The 21,094-nt window shown below is 56.7% G+C and overlaps 1 protein-coding gene across 1 annotated transcript in view; it reads left to right on the forward strand.

Moving 5' to 3' along the window:
- Positions 1-20,797, forward strand: part of Padi2 (peptidyl arginine deiminase 2) — a 40,307-nt gene extending 19,510 nt beyond the window's left edge. The window contains exons 5-16 of the mRNA XM_046468508.2: positions 602-719; positions 1,039-1,164; positions 6,284-6,462; positions 7,723-7,826; positions 8,256-8,367; positions 9,052-9,159; positions 11,366-11,517; positions 13,075-13,219; positions 14,013-14,106; positions 15,514-15,599; positions 17,163-17,291; positions 17,996-20,797. Of these exons, the coding sequence (XP_046324464.1) occupies positions 602-719; positions 1,039-1,164; positions 6,284-6,462; positions 7,723-7,826; positions 8,256-8,367; positions 9,052-9,159; positions 11,366-11,517; positions 13,075-13,219; positions 14,013-14,106; positions 15,514-15,599; positions 17,163-17,291; positions 17,996-18,229 (1,587 nt within the window). The 3' untranslated portion in view covers positions 18,230-20,797. The remainder of the gene's footprint in view (positions 1-601; positions 720-1,038; positions 1,165-6,283; positions 6,463-7,722; positions 7,827-8,255; positions 8,368-9,051; positions 9,160-11,365; positions 11,518-13,074; positions 13,220-14,012; positions 14,107-15,513; positions 15,600-17,162; positions 17,292-17,995) is intronic.
- The last annotated feature ends 297 nt before the right edge of the window (positions 20,798-21,094 follow it).

Consider the following 21,094-nt stretch of genomic DNA (forward strand, 5'->3'; position numbering starts at 1 on the left):
CTTGTAGTCCCCTGGCTGCAGGGTAGAAAACGAAGCAGCAGAAGCCAGGTGTGGTGCCCACGCCCGTAACCCCGGCGACTTGGGAGGCTGAGGCAGGAGGATCTCAAGGCCCAGGCCAGCCTGAGCAACTTAGGGAGACCTTGTCTCAAAATGATATAAAAAGGGCTGGGGACGTAGGCCAGTGGCAGCGTCCCCTGGTTCAGTCCCTTGTGCAGGAAAAGGAAAAGCCAGTGACGCACCACGCAGGCCCCATCCGGACTCCCGGCCTGGGGACCTCGAGTCCCGGCTCAGACCGTCCGCCCATGGCTCTGGCCGCCCTCCTGCTCCCAGCTCCACGCTACCAGGCATGGCCGCCCCACACCAGATCCTTCCTGTCCGTGTGTCCTGCATGTTCACATGGGTCCCCTCTGGGCATCAGACTTGGAAGTCACGTTTGCCAGATGATAGCTCGCACACTCACGCACACACACGCACACACACGCACTCACACCCGTAGATGGTGGCTGCTCGTTAGCCACATCCCGAGGTGCTCTCAGGTGTCCCTCAGGTTTCTGCACTGGGATAGAGAAGAGGACGCTCACCCATCCTCCTGCGCTTCCAGGCGTCCTGGACCTGGGGTCCTGAAGGCCAGGGGGCCATCCTGCTGGTGAACTGTGACCGAGACACGCCCTGGCTGCCCAAGGAGGACTTCAGTGACAACAAGGTCTACAGCAAGGAAGGTACCAGCAGGACGCCCGGGGCCAGACGGGGCAGGGGGCACCCACGCCATCCTGGGCTGAGCAGAGGGTCGGGCAGGTTGGACCTGGGCTTCCTGGGGACAAAGGACCCAAACGTCCACCTGTGCTCAAATGCAGTTCAACTGGAACCATGTTTTCTAAAGTCACACACGGGTAGAACAAGGAGGCCACCTGGGGTGTCGGAGGGGACGGCCAGTGTCGTCCTCTCCTTTTGGTCTTCTGTGGTTCCCATGACACTGGCATTGGGAAGCCAGCACCACCCAGGCCCATCACGCTGACCCCCTGTGCCTCTGCCCCTCAGACCTCAAGGACATGTCCCCGATGGTCCTGAGGACCAAGGGCCCCGACCGCCTGCCGGCTGGATACGAGATGGTCCTCTACATCGCCATGGGGGACTCGGATAAAGTGGGCGTGTTCTACGTGGAGAGTGAGTGACCCCTGCGCTGCCCCCTGAGGCCACCACCCTCCTCCCTTAGCCTCCATGGCCCCCGCACAGCACAGCCTGGGCTCAGGACTCGGGAGACTCCTTGACATAGGTCTGTCCTCTCAAAGGAGACTGTAGTGACCTGGGTCTGTGTCCTTCTTTCTGGTGCCCAGGAGACAGGGATTTCAGGGTTTCTCTCCTCTGGAGTTATGTCACCCTCAAGGTACCTGAGGCAAGGTGGGTGGCATCTCCACTTTTTTGTTGTTACTGGTTATTGAACCCAGGGGCGCTTAAACCCTGAGCCGCATTCCCAACCCTTTTTATTTTTTATTTTGAGACAGGGCTTCCATAAGTTGCCGAGGCTGGCCTTGAACTTAGAGTCCTCCTGCCTCGGGCCTCTGGGGCACTGGGGTTACAGGTGTGCACCACTTGCCCAGCCGTCTCTAAATTGTAAAGCCCCCCCCACCCAGAGATGCTGTGGGCACCCTCCAGGAAGTGACCCCTTGTTCCTCTCCATGGTGACAGGGTGTCCTGGGCCTCTGCTGTGCAGGGGACATGCTCTGCCCCAGAGCCAGTCCGAGGAGCTGCCTGCACTTGTCTCACGTTCTATGACCATGTGTTGAGTCACCTTGGTGCCAGCACCTTCCTCAGAGCTGGGATCCCTGCAGTAAACACAAGAGTCACACCCTGCCCTTGAAAAGCAGCCACCTAGCCAGGGGACATAATAAATAGCAGGGTTGGAGGAGACGGAATAGACGGAGTCACAGAGCGGGACAGGGCTGAGGCCCCGCGGGCTGGGTGGTCTGGGGAGGCCACCAGGGAGGTGGTGTCTGAGCTGAGGCTCTGTGAACAGCGAGGATCGAGGGGACAGCATCTGAGAGAGGGGAGGGGGTGTGCCGAGCACGGAGGAGGGTGCTGTTCTGAGCCTTGGAGGGGCAGGAATCCAGAGGGCTTGATGTGTGGGGAACCAAGGTCAGCGAGCCGGGCCGGGGGCCAGAGCATGCGGACAGGGTTTGGATTTATTCTAAGTGCAGTGGAGCCATTAGAGGGTTTAAGCAAGGGACGGTCAAGATCTGATTTATGTGTTCAGACCCCCCCAGCAAAACAGCCTTGCAGTTCACCATGCTCAGGGGCTCTCTGGGGGGCTGGGCCCACTCTTGGACAGGACCGTTAGAAAGGCAGTCACCCTGGGGGGGAGGCTCACCTCAGGGAGTGACTTAGCCAGGATGCCAGTGGACACGAGCCACCCCATGCCAGCCCCCTACAGTGCCACCCTGGGCCCTGCGCAGTGGCCACCAGCAGGTCGGAATGTCCCTGGAGTCGACTGGCTCCACTGCCCCAGGGGGCCGAGATGTTTACGCCGCCCAGGCCAGAGTTGCCGCGGCAGGAGGGGTGCAGGCAGGACCAAGGCCTTGGCCTTGACAGAGACCCGCGGCTGATGGAGAAGCCTTGGCAAGGTCTAGAGTCTCTGCCCCTGCTGGGGGCAGTGGGCTGGACTCAAATCTGGCTCCACATTTACCTCCCTCCCCCTGGCTGGCCATCTGAGATGGGTCCCAAGTAGGCAAGAAAAGAGAGAAGCCACCTCTGCAAGTCCTCAGAGAATATTCCCCGAGAGTGTTACCTGGGCTGCCTGTCCGCAGGGAGGGCCTTTAACTAGACAGTGGCCGCCACCCAGTGAGATTCCCATCAAAGGTGGCCTCTGGGTGGATACTGTGAGCCCCACCCAGGTGGAGAGGAAGAGAAATAACTCACCCAGGGCCCAGTTTCCTTGTCTTCCCCGTGAACATCTTGGCTTTGTCAAAACCTGAAGACAAGCCTGGTGCAGCGGTGCCCACCTGTGACCCCTGCCACGGAGAGGCTGAGGCGGGAGAATAGCAAGTTCAAGAGCAGCGTGGGGATTCAGCAAGACCCTATCCCAAAACGAAGAATAAAAGGGCTGGAGGTCTACCTCCGTGGGAAGCACCCCAGGGCTCAAATCCCAGTACTGCAAGAGAAAAAGCTACAAATGTGAATGTACCTGTGGTTGAGAATGTGTGCGTTTCACAAACGTCATGTGGTCACCTGTGTCCCAGCAGAGGTGGTCTCAATCTCCTGAAAAGCAGGGAGCAGGGGTCCTGGGAGGGAGCTCTGGCACCAGGGAGGTCTGCTCACCAGCCACAGCCCTGGGTCCTGCTCTGCATGGGAGCCCCCACTGCTCCAAATGGCAGGGGGACGGAATGAGGGACGGGCCAGACGCTCTAGGAAATGGGTGTGGAGAGCTCTCTATAAACAACAGCTATGCTTTGTTGGAAATATTGTGATTATTATTATTTATAATGATTGGGGTGAGATGAAGCCTCCAGTGCTCCTAAAAAAACCCAGTGACTCGGGTTCTGCCCAGAACCCCAAGAATTGGGGGTGTCACCTCTTCCTACAAGGACATGGTGACCAATTTGTCCCCATTTGCCTAGGACTTTCCTGGTTTTAGCATTGAACGTCCCTCAACCCAGGAAACCCCGTGGGCCCAGGCAAAACAAGACAGTTGGTCACATTCTCTGGAGTCACCCGGGGAGGTGGAATCATTCCAAAGTGACGGGCAGGGTCACACCAAACCACACCACGCGCTGGCCAGCGGTGGCCAAAGCCTGGGGCTGAGGAGAGGTCAGTGTGGCCAGCAGTGCCAGCACAAAGCACGAGGGCTACTCAGATGAGAGGCGTTGTTGGTGCCTGCAGGGACAGCCAGCCACGCCAGGGTGGAAGGAACAGGGGACAGCCGCTCCTCGGGACAATGGCTGGGTTGTTCCCATCAAGGAATCCATGCTCCTGGCACTGGCTCAGACTGCCAGAACGAGGCCCAGGATAGAGACACATTGTGAGTCCCAGGGCACAGGCCACGTGGGGAGGAGGGAGCTGCCAGAGGAGGGCCAGAGTGTGCCCTCCCTGCTGACCCCCTCCCCTGGCCAGATCCCTCTCGGTCCAAGACCCTGGTGGACCCTTTGCTGTCTGAGCCCTGGGACACTTGGCACCTGGGACTCCTGCAAACAAGGGGTTGGCTTCCGGGCCTGAGTCTCCTGAGCTTCAGCTCAAGTGCTGCCCACATCAGCCTGGGCACATGGGCCGGAGGAGGGGGGAGGGAGGGGCACTGTGTACAGACCCATGTGGACCCACTGGGGAGGGGGCCACAGGGCACACTGTTGGCTCTGGGTCAGATGGACCTCTCCTTCTGTGTTGAGCTGTGACGAGGTCCTTGGGATGCCCAGGTCTGTCTACCCCCTTTCTTCTTGGACCTACCCAAGGACCATGAGGCCAGATGCTGTTTCTTTGGTCAGGTGGGCTGACTTCCCACAGCCTCTCCCCTATAGCACCCATAGATTCCTGCCAGGTACCCATAGTTACCTGGTCCCCGAGGTTACTCAGGTGACTGATGCTGTACCATTTGCAATGACCCTGTGACCTGGGTGCTGTTGTCCTGTGCTTAACAGATGCAGCTTGGAGGGGTCAAGAGAATTCCCAGAGGTTTCCCAACCTATAAAGCCAGAGTGCGTCCAAACCGGGGCCTTTCTGTCTTGGGAAGTCGTAACCACTGAGGTAGCCCCCCTTAGTGACCTATGATCCAGGTCTGGTTGGACACTCTGTCCCACAGAGGAGCCACCCAAGCCTGGGCTTTGCAGTTGGTCCCCGCGTTTCACAGATATTGATCCTGACACATTTATAGCAGGCATTTTTTGGCTACTGTTCTAACCCCTGGGTCCTAACCCCAGGCGACGGGTCACTAAGCGTCATCAGTGCTGAGCTGAGCCTGATCCGCCCTTGCAGCCTGCAGGGCTACAGAGCCTCCTTCTGGGACTGCGTAGGGTCCCCTCTCCTTGGCTTTACCCAGAAAGTATCTCCCCGACACACCCCGCAGCCAACCCTGCCGCCTGCAAGGGTGTCCCCAACACTGCCTTCCTCCGCTCAGATGCCTCCCACCCAGCCCCCTCCCTCCCACCCACCTCAGCACAAGTAACCAGACAAGACCTCTCACCATGTAGCTGCCGTTATGACCGTCCCTCGCATCCCTTGTGTGCTCTATCTGAGCACTGGCTGAGCACTGCTCCTAGGCACAGATGCCGCGTGGTGACAGTCCGTCTCCCCAGAGGTCCTTGGCCATGCCAGTCACAGAGCAGTTACGCAGTTCCCAAGGACTGGGGCTGTGGCTCGGTGGCGGAGCGCCTGCCTAGCACACGTGAGGCCTCCGTTGCATCCCCAGCACTTGGAGGAAAAAAATAGATATCAATTGCTGGGCCTGAATCAGCCTGAAAATTCCCCGTTGGCCTCCCCCGTAGGGAGCAGTCGGAAGGAAGCCACTGGTTCATTCATGAGCATTTATGAAGCGTGATCAGGTGCCAGGCGGGAGCGGGGCCGGGCGGGCCTGTCTCTGGCCCACGCGACCATGTACATCTAGAAAGGACATGACAGGAAGGGGCAGCGGCTGTGGAAGCTCTAAACAGATCCCCAGGGTGTGCTCTGGAGACCTGGGCAGGATTCCCACAAAGGACACAAAACCAGACCTGCAGGAAGGAGGAGCGAGACCGTTCCAAGGGAAACCACCCACAGGACGGTGACGGGCTGGAGACCTCAGAGGGGCAGGAGCCCTGGCGCAGCCTGCATCCCTCCTGGCCCCGAAATTCGATGGCCAGAGATACAGCATCTGTCTGTTGTCACACCAGCATGGCTTTGGTGGCACAGAGGGGACCTGTGCATACAGACGGGCGCGCTGGTGTTTTACAAAGGGGTTGGGAGCTTGGTGTTCAGGATCAGGCAAGAATCAGGGTCCAGCTCAGTCACAAGCCACATCTTCTGAGACTCAGCTTCCTCGTCTGTGAAATGGGAAAATGGCGCCCTTCCCCCCCCCCCGCCCCCAGCTGTGCGATTACTATCTGCTCTAACTTCAAACACACAATTCAGGAGGGAGCCACTCCTTTCACAGACGAGCTGGGACACATAGTGCTGAGATGATAACGGACACCGCGTAGTCGGTCCTGGTGGCATCTGCTGCTGTGCTTTCCTCTGTGTCTTGAGGACAAGCCACTTGTCCCCATCAGTGATCTCGCCTACCTCCTGCTGATGAGCCAGGGCCTGATGCCGCTCCTTCCTCCTCCAGATCCGTTCTTCGGCCAGCGCTACATCCACATCCTGGGCCGGCAGAAGCTCTACCACGTGGTCAAGTACACGGGCGGCTCCGCGGAGCTGCTGTTCTTCGTGGAAGGCCTCCGCTTCCCCGACGAGAGCTTCTCGGGCCTGGTCTCCATCCACGTCAGCCTGCTGGAGTACATGGCTGAGGTGAGGGCCCAGGCCCCCATGAGGGGCTGCCCTGGGGGCCAGAAGGCCACCCCCGGCGCCCAGCCACGTTCCTCTGCCCTCACGGCACCCGGGCTGACCCAGGCCCCCACGGCCACACGTCTGCAGGGTCCTCTGCATGCTCTGGGGCTCTCTTCCTTAGTGCAATCCCAGGAGTCCCCAGGGGTGATGTTCCTGACCCTCCCCAGCCTGTGCCCTGGCCACCCTCCTCCCTACAGTAGTGTGGCCTGGTCCTGAGGCACAGTCCCAGTGGTCAGCCAAGGCCTAACCAGGCCACACCTGTGAGCTCTGCCAACCTCCGACTGTGTGCCCTGTTGTGCCTCAGTCGCACCCCTCATCCCAGCAGTGGGTCACACCAGCTCTGACCATAGGCTGAACCTCAAGTCCCAGCCTCAGTGGGGCCCTGTCCTGTGGTTAGCATCTCAGATATTTGCTTGGGCTTTGCAGAGGTTGGAAGAATAGGTGTGCTCCTGTCCCCTAGAGAAGCCCCTCGCTGAAGGCACAGCCTGAGGACCTGAGAGCCTCTCAGCACAAGGACCTTGCATCCCCAGACTCCGGCCCTCAGTCCCACCCCATCTCACTCAGGAAAGGGCAGGGACTGGCTGCGGTGGCAGACACAGGAACCCATCCCCATTTTTACCCCTGCATCCTTTGGGGGCAGAATAAATGGGATCTGCAGACAGTGGAGGCTGGTCCTAGCTGGGATGTCTGAGAACAGACCCTGGAATCTGACTGCCCAGGTTTCAATCCTGGCTTAGCCACCCCGAGACACTGGGCAGATGAACTAACCCCCTGTTCCTCAGTGTCCCCGTCTAAAAAGTGAGAAATTTTTTTAAGAGAGAGACAGAGAGAGAGAGACATTTTTTTTAATATTTATTTTTTAGTTTCCGGTGGATACAACATCTTTATTTTATTTTTATGTAGTGCTGAGGATCGAACCCAGTGCCCCACGCATGCCAGGGTAGCGCGCTACCGCTTGAGCCACATCCCCAGCCCCTGAAAAGTGAGAATTTTAGTAGCATTGACCCCCTGTAGCTCTTGTAAAGTAGAGCCTGGCATAAAGTAAGTGCTCAATAAATGTACCATTGCCATCAGTTTGGAAGGCAGGGTGGGAAGCACCCGGTTACATGCTGCTTTCTTTTGCTGTGTTGGAGACGCAGCCCAGGCCCTCAGCCATGCCAGCAAGCGCTCTCCCTCTGAGCTACTTCCCGGACTCCTAATGAGACTTCTCTCCCCACCCAGGGGATCCCCCTGACCCCCATCTTCACGGACACCGTGACATTCCGGATTGCACCGTGGATCATGACCCCCAACATCCTGCCTCCCGTGTCGGTGTTTGTTTGCTGGTAAGGGGCGGCCGCAGCCCCGAGACGTGGCAGGGCAGAGGGACCAAGGCTGGCTTCAGGGTCAGGCAGACCTGAGTTCGGGTCCTGGCTCCGTCACTTCCCAGCTGTGTAACCTAGAGCCAGCCCCAGCTCCAGGCCGGGCGTCGCTCTCGTCTTCAATCTGGGGATCCGAGATGTAGGATTTGGGGGCAGGAGAGGGAGAGTTCCCCTCCTCATTCTATTTGTCCATGACCTGGACAAACACTGCATAAAGTAGGTGGGTTTGCATGACCCTTGACCCCAGTGGCCTTTACAAAGGTGACCGTGAACACAGATGTGGTCTCATCTGCCCAGCTCAGACCACAGGTGCCAGGTCTAACGTCACCACAGAGGGTGGCCCTTGTCCCCGCTCACCCTTCCTCCTGGCCTCCTCTTCCTCACCCTTCTCAGCATGAAAGACAACTACCTGTTCCTGAAGGAGGTGAAGAACCTGGTGGAGAAAACCAACTGTGAACTGAAGGTCTGCTTCCAGTACATGAACCGCGGCGACCGCTGGATCCAGGTGTGGAGCCCAGGCCAGGGCTGGGAGGGACGTGGCCTCAGGTCAGCCAAGAGGAGATGGCTGAGTGTCCCACTGTGTATGGGGACCTGGTCAGCTTGTGCCTGCACATGGGCACAGACATGCATGGAGAAGTCAATTTGCTACAGTGTGGCTTCTTGTATAGCAAAGGGCTGTGTCACAACCTAGATGTCCCTCCATGGGGCCTGGGTGACAACATGCAGTGAAGTCTAAGTGATACTAAAAAGAAAGGCCGATCGGTAACTATGGATACAGGACACTCTTCAGCCTAACCTAAAGGAAAATATTTCAGGATATTGCCTTTTTTTAAAAAAAAAAAAAATAGGGTTGAAGCTGGGTGCAGTGGTGCACATCTGTAATACCACTGACTTGGGAGGCTGGGGCAGGAGGATCACAAGTTCAAAACCCAGCCTCAGCAAATTAGCGAGGCTCTGAGGAACTTAGTGAGACCCTCTCTCAAAGTAAAACATAAAAAGGGCTGGGGATGGGGCTCAGTGGTTCAGCCCCCCTGGGGACCAGGAGGTGGGTACGAGGCAGTCACCCTGTTTGCTCTGTGCCCCTCTGTGTGCAAACCCCCTCTGTTCCCAGAGCCTCCCCACTCCCTGGCCGACTGATGAGCATGGGCCTCCCCAGGGAGCCACTAACTGCTCTCCTCTGTCCCCACAGGACGAAATTGAGTTTGGCTACATCGAGGCCCCCCACAAAGGCTTCCCCGTGGTGCTGGACTCCCCCCGCGATGGGAACCTCAAGGACTTCCCCATAAAGCAGCTCCTGGTGAGATCCACGGCCCCCGTGGGTTGCCACTAGGGACCCTCACAGGACAGAGCGGTCAGGAGGGCCCGGGCACCCCGACTCACGGGTCCACTGTCCGGGACCTGTTTTCTCATCTGCAACGTGGGTCAGCTGGGATAGTGGCCACTGGAACTGTGGGAGACAGGGCCAGACCCAGTTGCAGAGGCCTGGCCCCTGCTGCTGTCCCCCAGGCAACTTAGAGCACAATGTTTCCACTGAAGAAAAACACAGTCACGTGACTGTCAAAAAGCCTGGCTCTGACCTCAGAGCTAGGCAGGGCTCGAGCTGGGGCAGAGGCAGGTTTTATTTAACACAGCCGGACTCCTCGGAGACCATCTTCACACCCCTTTCCTGCCCCCAGCCACACCATGGTGGAAGGCAGAACTGAAATCAGTCCCTGCTCAGAGGCGGCCCCGTGCCAGGCTCCCACCCGCCCCGAGAACACCTACTCGTGGAGTCCCCTCCCCCTTGGAGAGGAGAGGGCCGAGGTTGTGGGCCCACTGTCAAATACCAGAGGAACCTGGCCTTGCGCAGCGGTCCCTTACCAAAAATGGGACTTTGGGCAAGCCGCTGACCTCCACGGGTCCCAGTTACTCCTCTGTAAAGTGGGGAGAGAAATGTGTGGGGCATCAGTACTGTCCTCGCCGTTTCGGCGGTTTTCAGCCCTGGATGCTGCCCACAGACCCCAACCCTGCAGGGTGTGAAGTCAGATGGCCAGCAGCAGGGTGGCCACAGGTCGAGGTTTGACCTGCCCGGGCTCTTCCCTGGTCTCCACCTGCCTCCAGTGTCCCAAGGCCCCGGGCTGCACCGTCCCGGAGGCCAGCCCAGGCTGGCTCTGCTGCTTGCTAGGCCCTGCAGATGCTGGAAGCTCACCTGTGGCCTCCAGCCACCTCCAGCCAGCACCACGTTGCCAGCTCGGGCCCAGGCAAGAAAGCGCCTCACTGATGCCATCCACCCCTGCCGCAGGCTGTCCCTTGAGTCCCTCAGCGCAGCCAAGACAAGCCACAGCCTCCCACTCTGTGTTTTTTTTTAAGGGATTTTTGTCAAGGCAAGCTAGAGTCCCACTGCCAGTTCCCAACCAAGATCCCTACATCGTCACCAAAACATCACGAAAGGAACCTTAAAATTCAAGAGATCAATGGGATTATATTTTGATGGGCTCTTGGTGCTAGGAAGCATTCTGAGGCTACTCTGGGCCCAGTGGCCAAGCGTGATTGTTGGGGATGGGTTGGGAAGGTGTGGATGTTACATTTCTGCCAATTCTACATGTATTAGTCAGCTCTTACTAGCTAAGGTGCAGTAACAAGCAACCCCTGACTCTCAGTAACTGACAACAGAGGTTTGCTTCTTGCTCATGCTCCATATTGATAACTAGTTGGTCGTCTGTGGCTCTGCTTCTTCATGCCTGCCTCATCCTAGAACCTCAGCCCACCTCATTCTAGAGTCTTGTGCCTGGTACATTTTCCTGGAGTGTTCTAGAGCATTCAAAGACTTCATTCTAGAGCATCCTAGAGCCTCCGCCCACTCCATTCTAGAGCCCCAGCCACTCTCATTCTATAGCATTCCGGAGCTTGGCCCGCCTCATTCTAGAGCCTCCGTCTATTTCATTCTAGAACCTAGAGCCACAGCCTTAGTCTGAGAAATGCCATTCTGCCGGCCCATGAAGAAGAAGGTGGACAGACACACACAGTGACCCCTGTGGCTTCTGCTCACAGCTGGCATGTGTCCCCTCTGCTTATATTTCATTGGCTAAAGCAAGTCATGTGACCCTGACACTAGCCAGGATGCAAAATTCTCTTACTGGGAAGGGGATAGAGAACCCCTGGGAACAATGAACCAATCTGGCCCCTGCCTCAGGCCGCCTACTGGATACCTCTTCTAGAGAGGGGGAAACTGAAGGCCCAGGAAATTGAGGGATGCGCAGGAACCTAACAGCCCCCGAGGACCGATCCTGGGATCCCCACTGTGGTCTGCTTGGGAAGCAGCGCACCCTCACTCCCACGCACGCACGTGGGCACGCTCACGCACTCGGCACCCCCTGCTCTTTGTGGAAACAAGATGCCCCGGGAGGCCCTGGCGCCAGAGGCCACAGGCCAGACCTCGCGTGGAGAAGGAGCCGGCATCCGAGGCAGCCGTGGGGCTGAGGCCTGGCGGCAGGAGACTTACAGCAGGTGTCGCCTCTACCCAGGGCCCAGATTTCGGCTACGTGACCCGGGAGCCCCTCTTTGAGTCTGTCACCAGCCTGGATTCCTTTGGGAACCTGGAGGTCAGCCCCCCGGTGACTGTGAACGGCAAGGCCTACCCCCTTGGGCGCATCCTCATCGGCAGCAGTTTTCCTCTGTAAGAGACACTGAGGGCAGCGGGGGGGCGGGAGTCGGAGGGCCACTGATCTGCTTGGGTGGCCTGGGTGGCCCCTGCATGGTGTCGGTGCCTGGGAGAGTCCCCGGCCATGACCCTGTCAATAGGCAGACAACCCTGGAAAGAAAACAAGGGAGCCTTCACGTCTCAGCGTAAATTAGCACCTGATATAATCATCCTCTTCCCCAAAGGTGAGGGTGTAAGATGAGGTTATAAACCAGGTGGGAAGGAATGGGGGGGTCCAGTGGAGAGACACAGAGAGTGAACGGAAACACATCGGTGAACCCTCAGGGCTGACCGTACGTGAAAGAGACATGAGAAGACAGCCCTGTCCCCAGAAGCATGAGTCACTGGCTCCTTGGCCTGTCCACGCTGCCCTCCTCCCTGCCCTGCTAACCCACCAGCACAGGAAAGGCAAATTCTTTTCTCCATCAGGGCAGTGGCTAGGGAGAGAGAACTTGGGTTCTCACTTCACAAAAGGGCTGCCAGGAACCTGCATGTGCGAGACCAGCCAAGGTCTGGACATCAAGTCCCTCTGAGCTCCATGGATGCTCTGCTCTGTGGGACAGGCAGTGACCATTTGCCCACCCTCCTCTTCTTTCCCCTCCATTCGGTGGTCACTCATCCAGTCAGAATGAAGCTGTTTTGGCATCAGCCAAGTGTCCTGGACCAAGTGTCCCTGTCCCTGCCTTCAAGGAGACAGAAAAGGTCTCAGACATGCAAATAGGCCCTGAGGAAAGAGAAGGGTGAACAGCGAGAGGAGGAGGAGGAGGAGGAGGGAGAGGGGGCCCAAGGAGGGACCCCTAAGCCTCTGGGGGTGTGGAGGGGGCTTCTTAGAGACACGTAGGCCCAGCTGTGGGCCAGGCACTCCTCTGGGCTCTTAGAAGATGGACGCGGGTGGCATGGCGAAGGGTTCCTGGCCCAGGTGCGCCAGCTCTGTGGAGCAAGGGGAGCTGCGGGGATGAGGAGGAGGCACTGGAAGACCTGGTGGGGAGAGCAGAGGGCCGGAGCCACAGACCCAGGAGGGCGGGAGGAGGCTGGTCTAGCAGGCCAGGCAGGAGCCAGACCAGACCCCCTAAGGACCATAGTCTAAGGGTGTGGGGAGACCGAAGACCTCCAGGAATCAGGAAGTCAGGAAGGGCTTCCTGGAGGAGGTGTCTTTTGAAGCAATTAAAGATAAAGTGAGTGGAAGTCAGTGTCCCACGGAGCAGTGGACGAGGGCAGATTCGAAGCCGCCCCACTTCGCGGCCCCACCCCCGGGCACCCCAGGCAGGACTCCTGAGCACGAGGCTGGCCTCCCCTTCTCACCGGCACCTCGGGGGCGGAGGGTCCCGTTCTGCCCTCACCTGACGCTCCCCTTTCTCCCTGGGCTCCGCCTGCACCAGGGTCTCACCCTGTGGCTCAGGCTCCCGCATCGTCCCGGACACCACCCTGGCTCCAGCCGGGTCCCAGAGGCCGGACACCAGGGGCAGGCCCTCTGGGGCAGCAGGCGAGGTGGGCAGCCTTCTGAGGGGTGCCCCCTCTGCACTCCCAACCCAGGTCCGGCGGGCGGCGGATGACCAAGGTGGTGCGCGACTTCCTGCAGGCCCAGCAGGTGCAGGCGCCGGTGGAGCTCTACTCGGACTGGCTGACCGTGGGCCACGTGGATGAGTTCATGACCTTCATCCCCATCCCAGGCACCAAGGTGAGCCAGTCCCCAAGACTGGACAGGAAAGGATAGTAGAGGACCCAAGTACTCCTGGCCCTTGCCAGCCAAGGGCAGGGTCTGAAGGAAACAGCACAGAGGAAGAGGGAAGTAGGCTGAAGCTGGTTTGTCGGTTGTGGCTGTAGCAGGTGAATTTTTAACCCAGGAAACCCAAAATATTGGCATTTCAATATGTAATTAATATAAGAATTATTTATTAGCCATTTTTCATTTTCTGTTCATGCTAAATCTTCACGATCTGGTATTTTATTCACATAGCACCTCTCTAGGCAAGATCAGCCACAGCTCTAGTGGCTACTGAACTGGCCACAGCACTCTAGAGGGTGATGCAGGGTGGGCCTTGGGTCTGGGGAAAGTTCTTCTATCTTATGACGTGAAAGGAATGGCTGCCACTTCCTGCCCTGGACGTTCTGTGCAGCTTGGAGAGGTTCCTCCACTCTGTCCAAGGCCATCTTTTTTTTAATATATGTATAACTTTATTTTATTTTTTATGTGGTGCCTCACACATGCTAGGCAAGCGCTCTGCCCCTGAGCCCCAGACCCAGCCCCCCAAGGCCATCTTTGACTCTGAGCTTTGACCCAGTGATATTGTCAGAGTGGACGGTGGGTGAGAAATCGTCCTCTGAGACAAAGCCCACAGGGCGGCCCCTGCAGCCCAGTACGGGGGGTGAGAGCTGAGGTGCAGATGGGGCTCTGGGTCCTCAGGCCAGGGCTCCCTCTGCTCCTCGGCCACCTTCTCCTGCTGACTCTAAGCCACGGGAATGTCTTGCAGGAGTTCCGGTTGCTCATGGCCAGCACCTCAGCCTGCTACAAGCTCTTCCGGGAGAAGCAGAAGGAGGGCCACGGGGAGGCCATCATGTTCAAAGGTGGGTGTCCACGGGCCTGGGCAAACACTAGGAAACGGGAGCCCCAGAGAGACCCTCAGGGGGCTGGACACATATACACCTGTCCCTTGTGCCCAGCCCCGTGTCCCTGGGCATCTGGCCCACCCTGGGTGTAGGAGGCATCGTGGTGGGAACAGCACCTGCCTCTCATCTCCCTTGCTGTGACCAGGTGGACGCTGAGCTGTCCACTGCCTCTCACTGTCCTCAACAGCACAGAGTGCCTCTTCAGCACCCAGTGTGTGCTTTAAATGACACAAGGCCAGAGGAGAGTCCAAGGGTTGACTCTCACAACCAGGACGCCTCACGCACTCAGAGAGCTTCTGCTCTGCAAAGAGAGGGAGAGGAAAGCACCTACTGCGTTCAGGCCCAGGAAGAGACGCGAGTTTGGGCAGCCGGGGTGCACGGCCAGGCGTCATCACCCTGGGCCCCAGAGTGAGAGTGACCTGCTGAATTCAGACACCCAGCAAACTGGGACAGCTGTAGACAGGGATAAGGTTTGCACTTAAGTTAATCATAGAAAAAACAGAAAGCTGATCTGGTAGAGACAACCAGCCAGGTTAGAGAGGACAGGGCAATGTCTATTTCTTTATTTTTTTTAATTGTGGCAAAATGCACATAACCTATTTATCATTTTAGCCACTTCTATTCAGAAACATTGATACATTTAGAGCTGGGCACAGTAACCCCAACTTCTTGGGAGGCTGAGGCAAGAGGATGGCAAATTCAAGGCCAGCCCCCACAATTTAGTGAGACCCTGTCTCAAAGAATAAGGGCTGGAGTGCAGCTCAGTGGCAGAGCACTTGCCGACCATGCGCAAGGCCTTGGGTTCGACCCTCAGTACAGCAAATAAAAAAAGGAAATCAAAATAAAAAATGAAAAAGGGCTGGGGATGTAGCTCAATAGTAGAGCACCCCTGAGTTCAACCCCCAGCACCGCAAAAATGATAATAACGATAATGATAACAATGTGGGCCGACCATCACCTTCACCTCCATCCATTGTTTCTTAAGTTACTTTTTGCCCCTTTGAGGCAGGCGCCGAGCAGGAGGTGGGGCTGGACAAGCAGGAGGGTGACTCTGCTTCTGCCACACTCAGCCTGGTGCTGCTGGTCCCTAGGAGCAGGTCTACTTGTGCCACCCACCCCTCTGGCCAGACAGAGAGCAGGGCTGCCGCTTCTCTCCTGGCTCAGGTGACAAGAGGGACCCAAGAGAAAGGAGTGTGTCCTGCTGTCCCCAGGCAGAGGGCCAGGATTTCCCCTGTCCTGGCCTCTCCGGCCCCCAGCCCGGCCCTGGCCCTGTCCTCCATTCCTGTCCAGCAGTTATCTCAGACAGAGCCCCCCGCCCCCAGCCCCATATCTGAGGCCTGACCATCTGCCCTCCATGGCCCACAGGCTTGGGCGGCATGAGCAGCAAGCGGATCACCATCAACAAGATCCTGTCCAACGAGAAACTGGTGCAGGAGAACCTGTACTTCCAGGTGAGGACGGGCAGGGCCCCAGGGAGCTTCCAGGCTCCCGTCCGCGCACCTCGGGGGCTTCCGCAGAGAATGCGCAGGGCCCAGGGCTTAGACCCAGAGTGCGTCAGCACCAGGAGGCTCAGCAGGCACTGAGCTGAAGGTGGAGGGTGAGGGGCCACCTAGTCCCTTCTAGCAGAGACTGGAAGCAAACAAACAGGAGACCAGGAAAGGAAGGTGGCCAGTAGTGCCAAAGAGCCGAGGTCTCAGCTGCACGAGAGCCCATGCCCTTGAGAACACAAAACCAAAAACTTGCTCTCCAGGGGAAAAAAAAAAAAAGGTTTTAGGAGCACATGCCAACCTCTGAGTTTTAGCTCAAAGGTCCCTGAGGTCTTCAGACCCCCCCTTCTGAATTCCTAAGTCTCAAATTGCATCAAGAAATACAAATTAGTCATATTTATTTGAATTGGGTATTTATTGGGCAATTTAAAAGAACCACATTTTTAAGAATTAAAAAGCAGGAGCCAGGCACTGTCGTGTGCCCACCTGTAATCTCAGCAGCTTGGGAATCTGAGGCAGGAGGATTGCAAGTTCAAGGCCAGCCGCAGCAACTTAAAAAGGCCCTAAGCAACTAGAAAGTGGCATGGATTTCAGGCACAAGTTGATCAGGGCTCCAGCTCCACGTCTCTGCATTTCTTGTTCTCTCAGATGCCCCCGTGGTAGGAACAGGGCTGCAATAGTTCAAGGCCCCAGGCCACCCAGCACGCCATCTACAGAGAAAGAGCTCTTCCATGCCCACCGACAACTGAACAAGAGTTTGCTTTTCTCACTCTGATGTGGGCCAACCTGAACCAATTCCCATGGCCAGGGGAGGTGGGGATTCTGTGTCCTGTTTTGCTCCATCCTGGATCAAAGCCCATTCCTGACCCCATCACAGGGGCAAAGGGGCAGAGGCAAGAACTAGTTAGAGTTCCCCCCGAAGACCAGAGTGGGGCCGATCCACCCAGCAGCAGGGAAGAGGGGTGAAGAGGACCCCGGGGAAGCCATGTAGCACCCAGTAAAATCTACAGAAGGCCTCACCGGCCGCGGGAAAGTGGTCCGCTGCTTGTAGCAGTAGGATCCCGGCAGCTCGCGAAGGAGACTCTGCCTTTGGTTCCCTTGTGGCTACAAAAGGGACGACAGTGGCGTCTGCCTCCTGGGTTGGAGCTGAAAGAGCTGATCTGTGGGAAGTGCTTGGGACAGGGCCAGTTCTTGTACCCGTTAGTGTCCACTCGCAGCAGAATCTTCCTGAGTGTCACCCTCACCTCCTGGGGTGGTGTGAGGGGCCACGGAGACACTGTATGAGGAGCACTTAGACGGGGTCTGGCTCCTCGTAGATGCTCATAAGTGACAGTTGCTGGGATTATTTCTGGAACCTTCCTCGGAGTTGCTACTGTCCCTGAGCCCTGTGGAGGGGCCCTGGGAGATGTGGTGCTGGCTAAGCACAGGAAGTCTCTCTGGGGTGCTATGGCCCCTGGCCTGCTGCTGCAGAGAAGGTGACAGGTGTGTGTCACCTTACCTGCGTGTTCTCCTGCTGTCCCCACCCAGCGCTGCCTGGACTGGAACCGTGACATCCTCAAGAAGGAGCTGGGGCTGACGGAGCAGGACATCATTGACCTGCCCGCTCTGTTCAAGATGGATGAGGACCGCCAGGCCAGAGCATTCTTCCCAAATATGGTGAGACCCCCAGAACCTGACCCTCACCCCACACCATGTAGGAGGTAGCCAGATCCAGGAGGAACTCCGATTGAAGCTATCCAATCAGGAGGCCTATGTCCTGGTCCCGGGTGAGCTGCTGTGTGACCTCACCCCAGGCACTCGCCCTCTCTGAGGTCCTCCATTCCCTCCTAGCGGGGATAGGCTTGTCCTAGCTTCCTCGCCAGGGTAATGAGAGTCCTATACCTCATCGGAGAGGAAGTGCTTTGCATCAGGTACAAAGGCCTCTATGTACAGGAGGGATTCTTGTTACCATAGAGGGGAGTCTCCATGAGGCAGAAAGCAATTAGATCAACACACACACACACACACACGTGAGCTCAAGTGCACACAAATGCACTATAAACCCACGTGTGTGCATATCCACACACATGTATAAGATGTATGTGTTTGTTCCGATGTGTGCACATTCACCCACGTGAACACACGTGAACTCACACATGTGCACACCTTTGCACACACATACACACAAGGCAGGGGTTGCCTGGTTTCCCACCTCAGCCCCGCCATTCATGAGTTGCTTAGCCTCCTCTGGGCCTCAGTTTCCCCATCCATAAAGAGGGGATTGTTCTAGTACCTTCTTCATAGGATTAAGGAAGGGTCCTCGGAGCTTGGGTCAGGGCAGACCTGTAGCCAGTGCCACTAAACGACTGACCCTGTGGTAGGTGAACATGATCGTGCTGGACAAGGACCTAGGCATCCCCAAGCCGTTCGGGCCCCAGGTGGAGGAGGAGTGCTGTCTGGAGACACACGTGCGCGCCCTGCTGGAGCCCCTGGGGGTCACCTGCACCTTCATCGACGACATTTCCGCCTACCACAAGTTCCTGGGGGAGGTCCACTGTGGCACCAACGTCCACAGGAAGCCCTTCGCCTTCAAGTGGTGGCACATGGTGCCCTGACCTGAGGGAGCCCCGGAGCGTCCCTGCTTCCCTAAGTCCTCCAGGCCTCTCACACCCCAGGGGCCCTCCCCCTGCCTGACCAGACGGGGTGGCACCACTGGGAGACCTACAGGGAGCAGGGTGGGATTTGGGGTACCTGTGCCTTGTCCTCCCCGGGAAGGGCCTCGGTGTCCACTGAAGCCACCCCAGGGAACTCACCCCTGACCCTCCTGAAACTAGCCGGGCATTTGGCCACTCTCTGTAGAGCCCTGGTGCAGGAAACAAAGCAAACCAACAACAAAAAAAATCACATCCCCAGACCATGCCCAAGAATTCTCTATTTGCAATTGGAATGAGGGAAAAGGGAAGGGGATTCTGGGATCACAGGGTCTTCAGCAGCCATGCCCTGAAGTTCAAGGTGGAACACATGGAAATGCACCCTGGGCCCTGATGCACCTTAAACTGCACCGTTATTTCAAATTCGCCTTCCTGGGGTCTCCAGGTGCCACCTCCAATCCATTCCTTACTGCCTCTCAGCCCTTCTTAGCTTTCTCTCTGCAATGCAGACACCCAGCCCTCCTGCTCCCCGAGGGCCCAGGGATTCAGCTCAGAACTTTCCCTGGAAACAGATGCATCAGAGCGGTTTCTCCATGTGCTTCTCCCCAGGGGCTTGAGGCTCCCTCCCCTGAGACCAGCACCTCCTGAGCCTGAGTTCAGCATGTAAAGATGCCCCATCAACCCCAGCCACTTTCTCTTGCCTGGTCCTCGAGTCTATGGCCAGGCTCTGACCCCTCTCCTGCCACCACCTCAGGTCCCATCCTTCCTACTGCTGGCAGCTAAATGCCAGCTTCTTTGCCTCCAGCCACATTCAGACCTTCCCCAGGGCATGGGAAACAAACCACCCCTCCTCCTAGACCTCAGACCCAACATGGAAGGACCCTGGCCTCACCTCCAGCCCAAACAGCTGCTGGCCTTCGAGGTGGACCGACCCTCCTGTTGAAGTTCACCAGTGTGTTTGCCAAAGATTCTTTCATTTGGACACATCCAGATAAATTCCCTGAGTCCAATGAAAAGAGTTAACTTCAGCTTAAAAAAAAAAATTCCTTTAGGACCAGGAGCATAAGTAAATTATAATTTCACTTTGAAGGTTAAAAAAAAAGAACTATTTTATAACCAATGAAGAGGTTATAAATCTGTGTTCTTGGGGGAACAGGATTTTCACTTTGGATCATTTCATTCGGGCACTCAGTAAGCACTTGTTGCATGGCTGCTGAGCTCGGGCACCGAGCCAGCCTCTGAGAATAGCAAACCGGGCACGGAACCAGTCAGTCCCCAAGGCTAAGAAACTACCTTTGAATGCTCAGCCTTGAGCTGGGGATGTAACTCAGCAGTAAAGCATTTGCCTAGCATGTGCAAGACTGTGGGTTCCATCCCCAGCATTGCAAAAAGTTAAAGTTTAAAAAATTAAAAATAAGCCAGGCGTTCAGGTGCACACCTGTAATCCCAGCAGCTCGGGAGGCTGAGGCAGGAGAAGCGCAAGTTCAAAGCCAGCCCCAGCAATGGCGAGGCGCTAAGCAATTCAGTGAGACCCTGTCTCTAAATAAAATACAAAATAGGGCTGGGGATGTGGCTCAGTTTGGTCGAGTGCCCCTGAGTTCAATCCCCAGTACCTAAAAAAATTAAAAATAAATTTAAAAAGTAATAAACAGGCAGCCTTTACCCTTCGATGTTGTACTTTTTAGAAATTCCACTTTATTGCGGCTGGGGATATAGCTCAGTTGGTAGAGTGTTTGCTTCGCATGCACAAGGCCCTGCGTTCAATCCCCAGCACCACCACTAAAAAAAAAAAAAAAGAAATGCCTCTTTATTCAGGAAATACTCAGGGCACAAATCTTCCCAAAAGTCACTGACCCCATGAAATTGGGATGGGGGCGTCTTCTTTAAGCAAGCCCCTTTCCCATCCAGCGGGGCCAGTACCACCTCTCAGATCAGAGACTCAGAAATGGTTGTCCCCCCCCCCCCTGGGGACAGTGGCTCCTGTTGGATCTTCTCTCCAACCCCAGACGTGAAAACACAAGTGCCTCTCTGAGGGTGTGCATCTAGAGACTGTCCTGTGTGTGCGTTTGGTTCATGTGGGTTTGTGGGTTTTCTTTTATTTTTATCTAGTCTACATGAAGGGGAAGTGAGCACCCCCACGTGCAGGCGGTGTGTCTTGTAGCTTTTCCTAAAGGTCTCCCCATCCTAAATCAGTGATCTCTGAAGTGTCTGGAAGCCCCAGGGCTCAGACACTGTCCTGCCCACCCAGTGTGCCTCCCCTCAGTGTGGATGTACCCCGTGGACTCGGCGCTCTTCCCCGCCCCCCTTTCTATAAATGTCAACCCAGAACTTCTGTGTTGCAAAACCCAGCCAAGTTCCTGTTTTGGTCTTGATTTTGAAATATTCAGTGTGAGATGGCAGGGGGTGTCGTGAAGATGGCCGGAGCTGGGCACAAGTTCAACTTTCTGGAAAAGAGGTCGTGGTGGAGATGGAAAGGTGTTTGCCGAAGAGCCTGACAAAAGAGCAGTAAATAAAGAGTCCGAGGGGAAATCACGTGGCTGTGGGCGTGAGGTTCTTTGCGGCTTCCTAGATATGGTCCTGAGGGACACAGACCACATGGGGCCCCGTCTGGCCCTGAAGCCCCTGCTAGTCCGCACACCAGCTCCAGGCTCTCGGCAAGGTATCTCAAGTGTCTGGAATCACACCTATACTGTGTTTGCATGTGACAGGGCTACCTCCCAGGGTCAAGATCAATATCCCTAGTAAAGTCAGGGATGCAGACCCTGAGACAAGCATTTGGGAACACGTGGTTTATTTAAGAGTGTCCCCAGGGGAAGCCAGTAAGGAAAT

This window comes from Marmota monax, unplaced genomic scaffold (assembly GCF_021218885.2).
Source record: "Marmota monax isolate L192 unplaced genomic scaffold, Marmota_monax_Labrador192_F-V1.1 WCK01_AAM20220418_F8-fsc00008, whole genome shotgun sequence".
NCBI lineage: Eukaryota > Metazoa > Chordata > Mammalia > Rodentia > Sciuridae > Marmota > Marmota monax.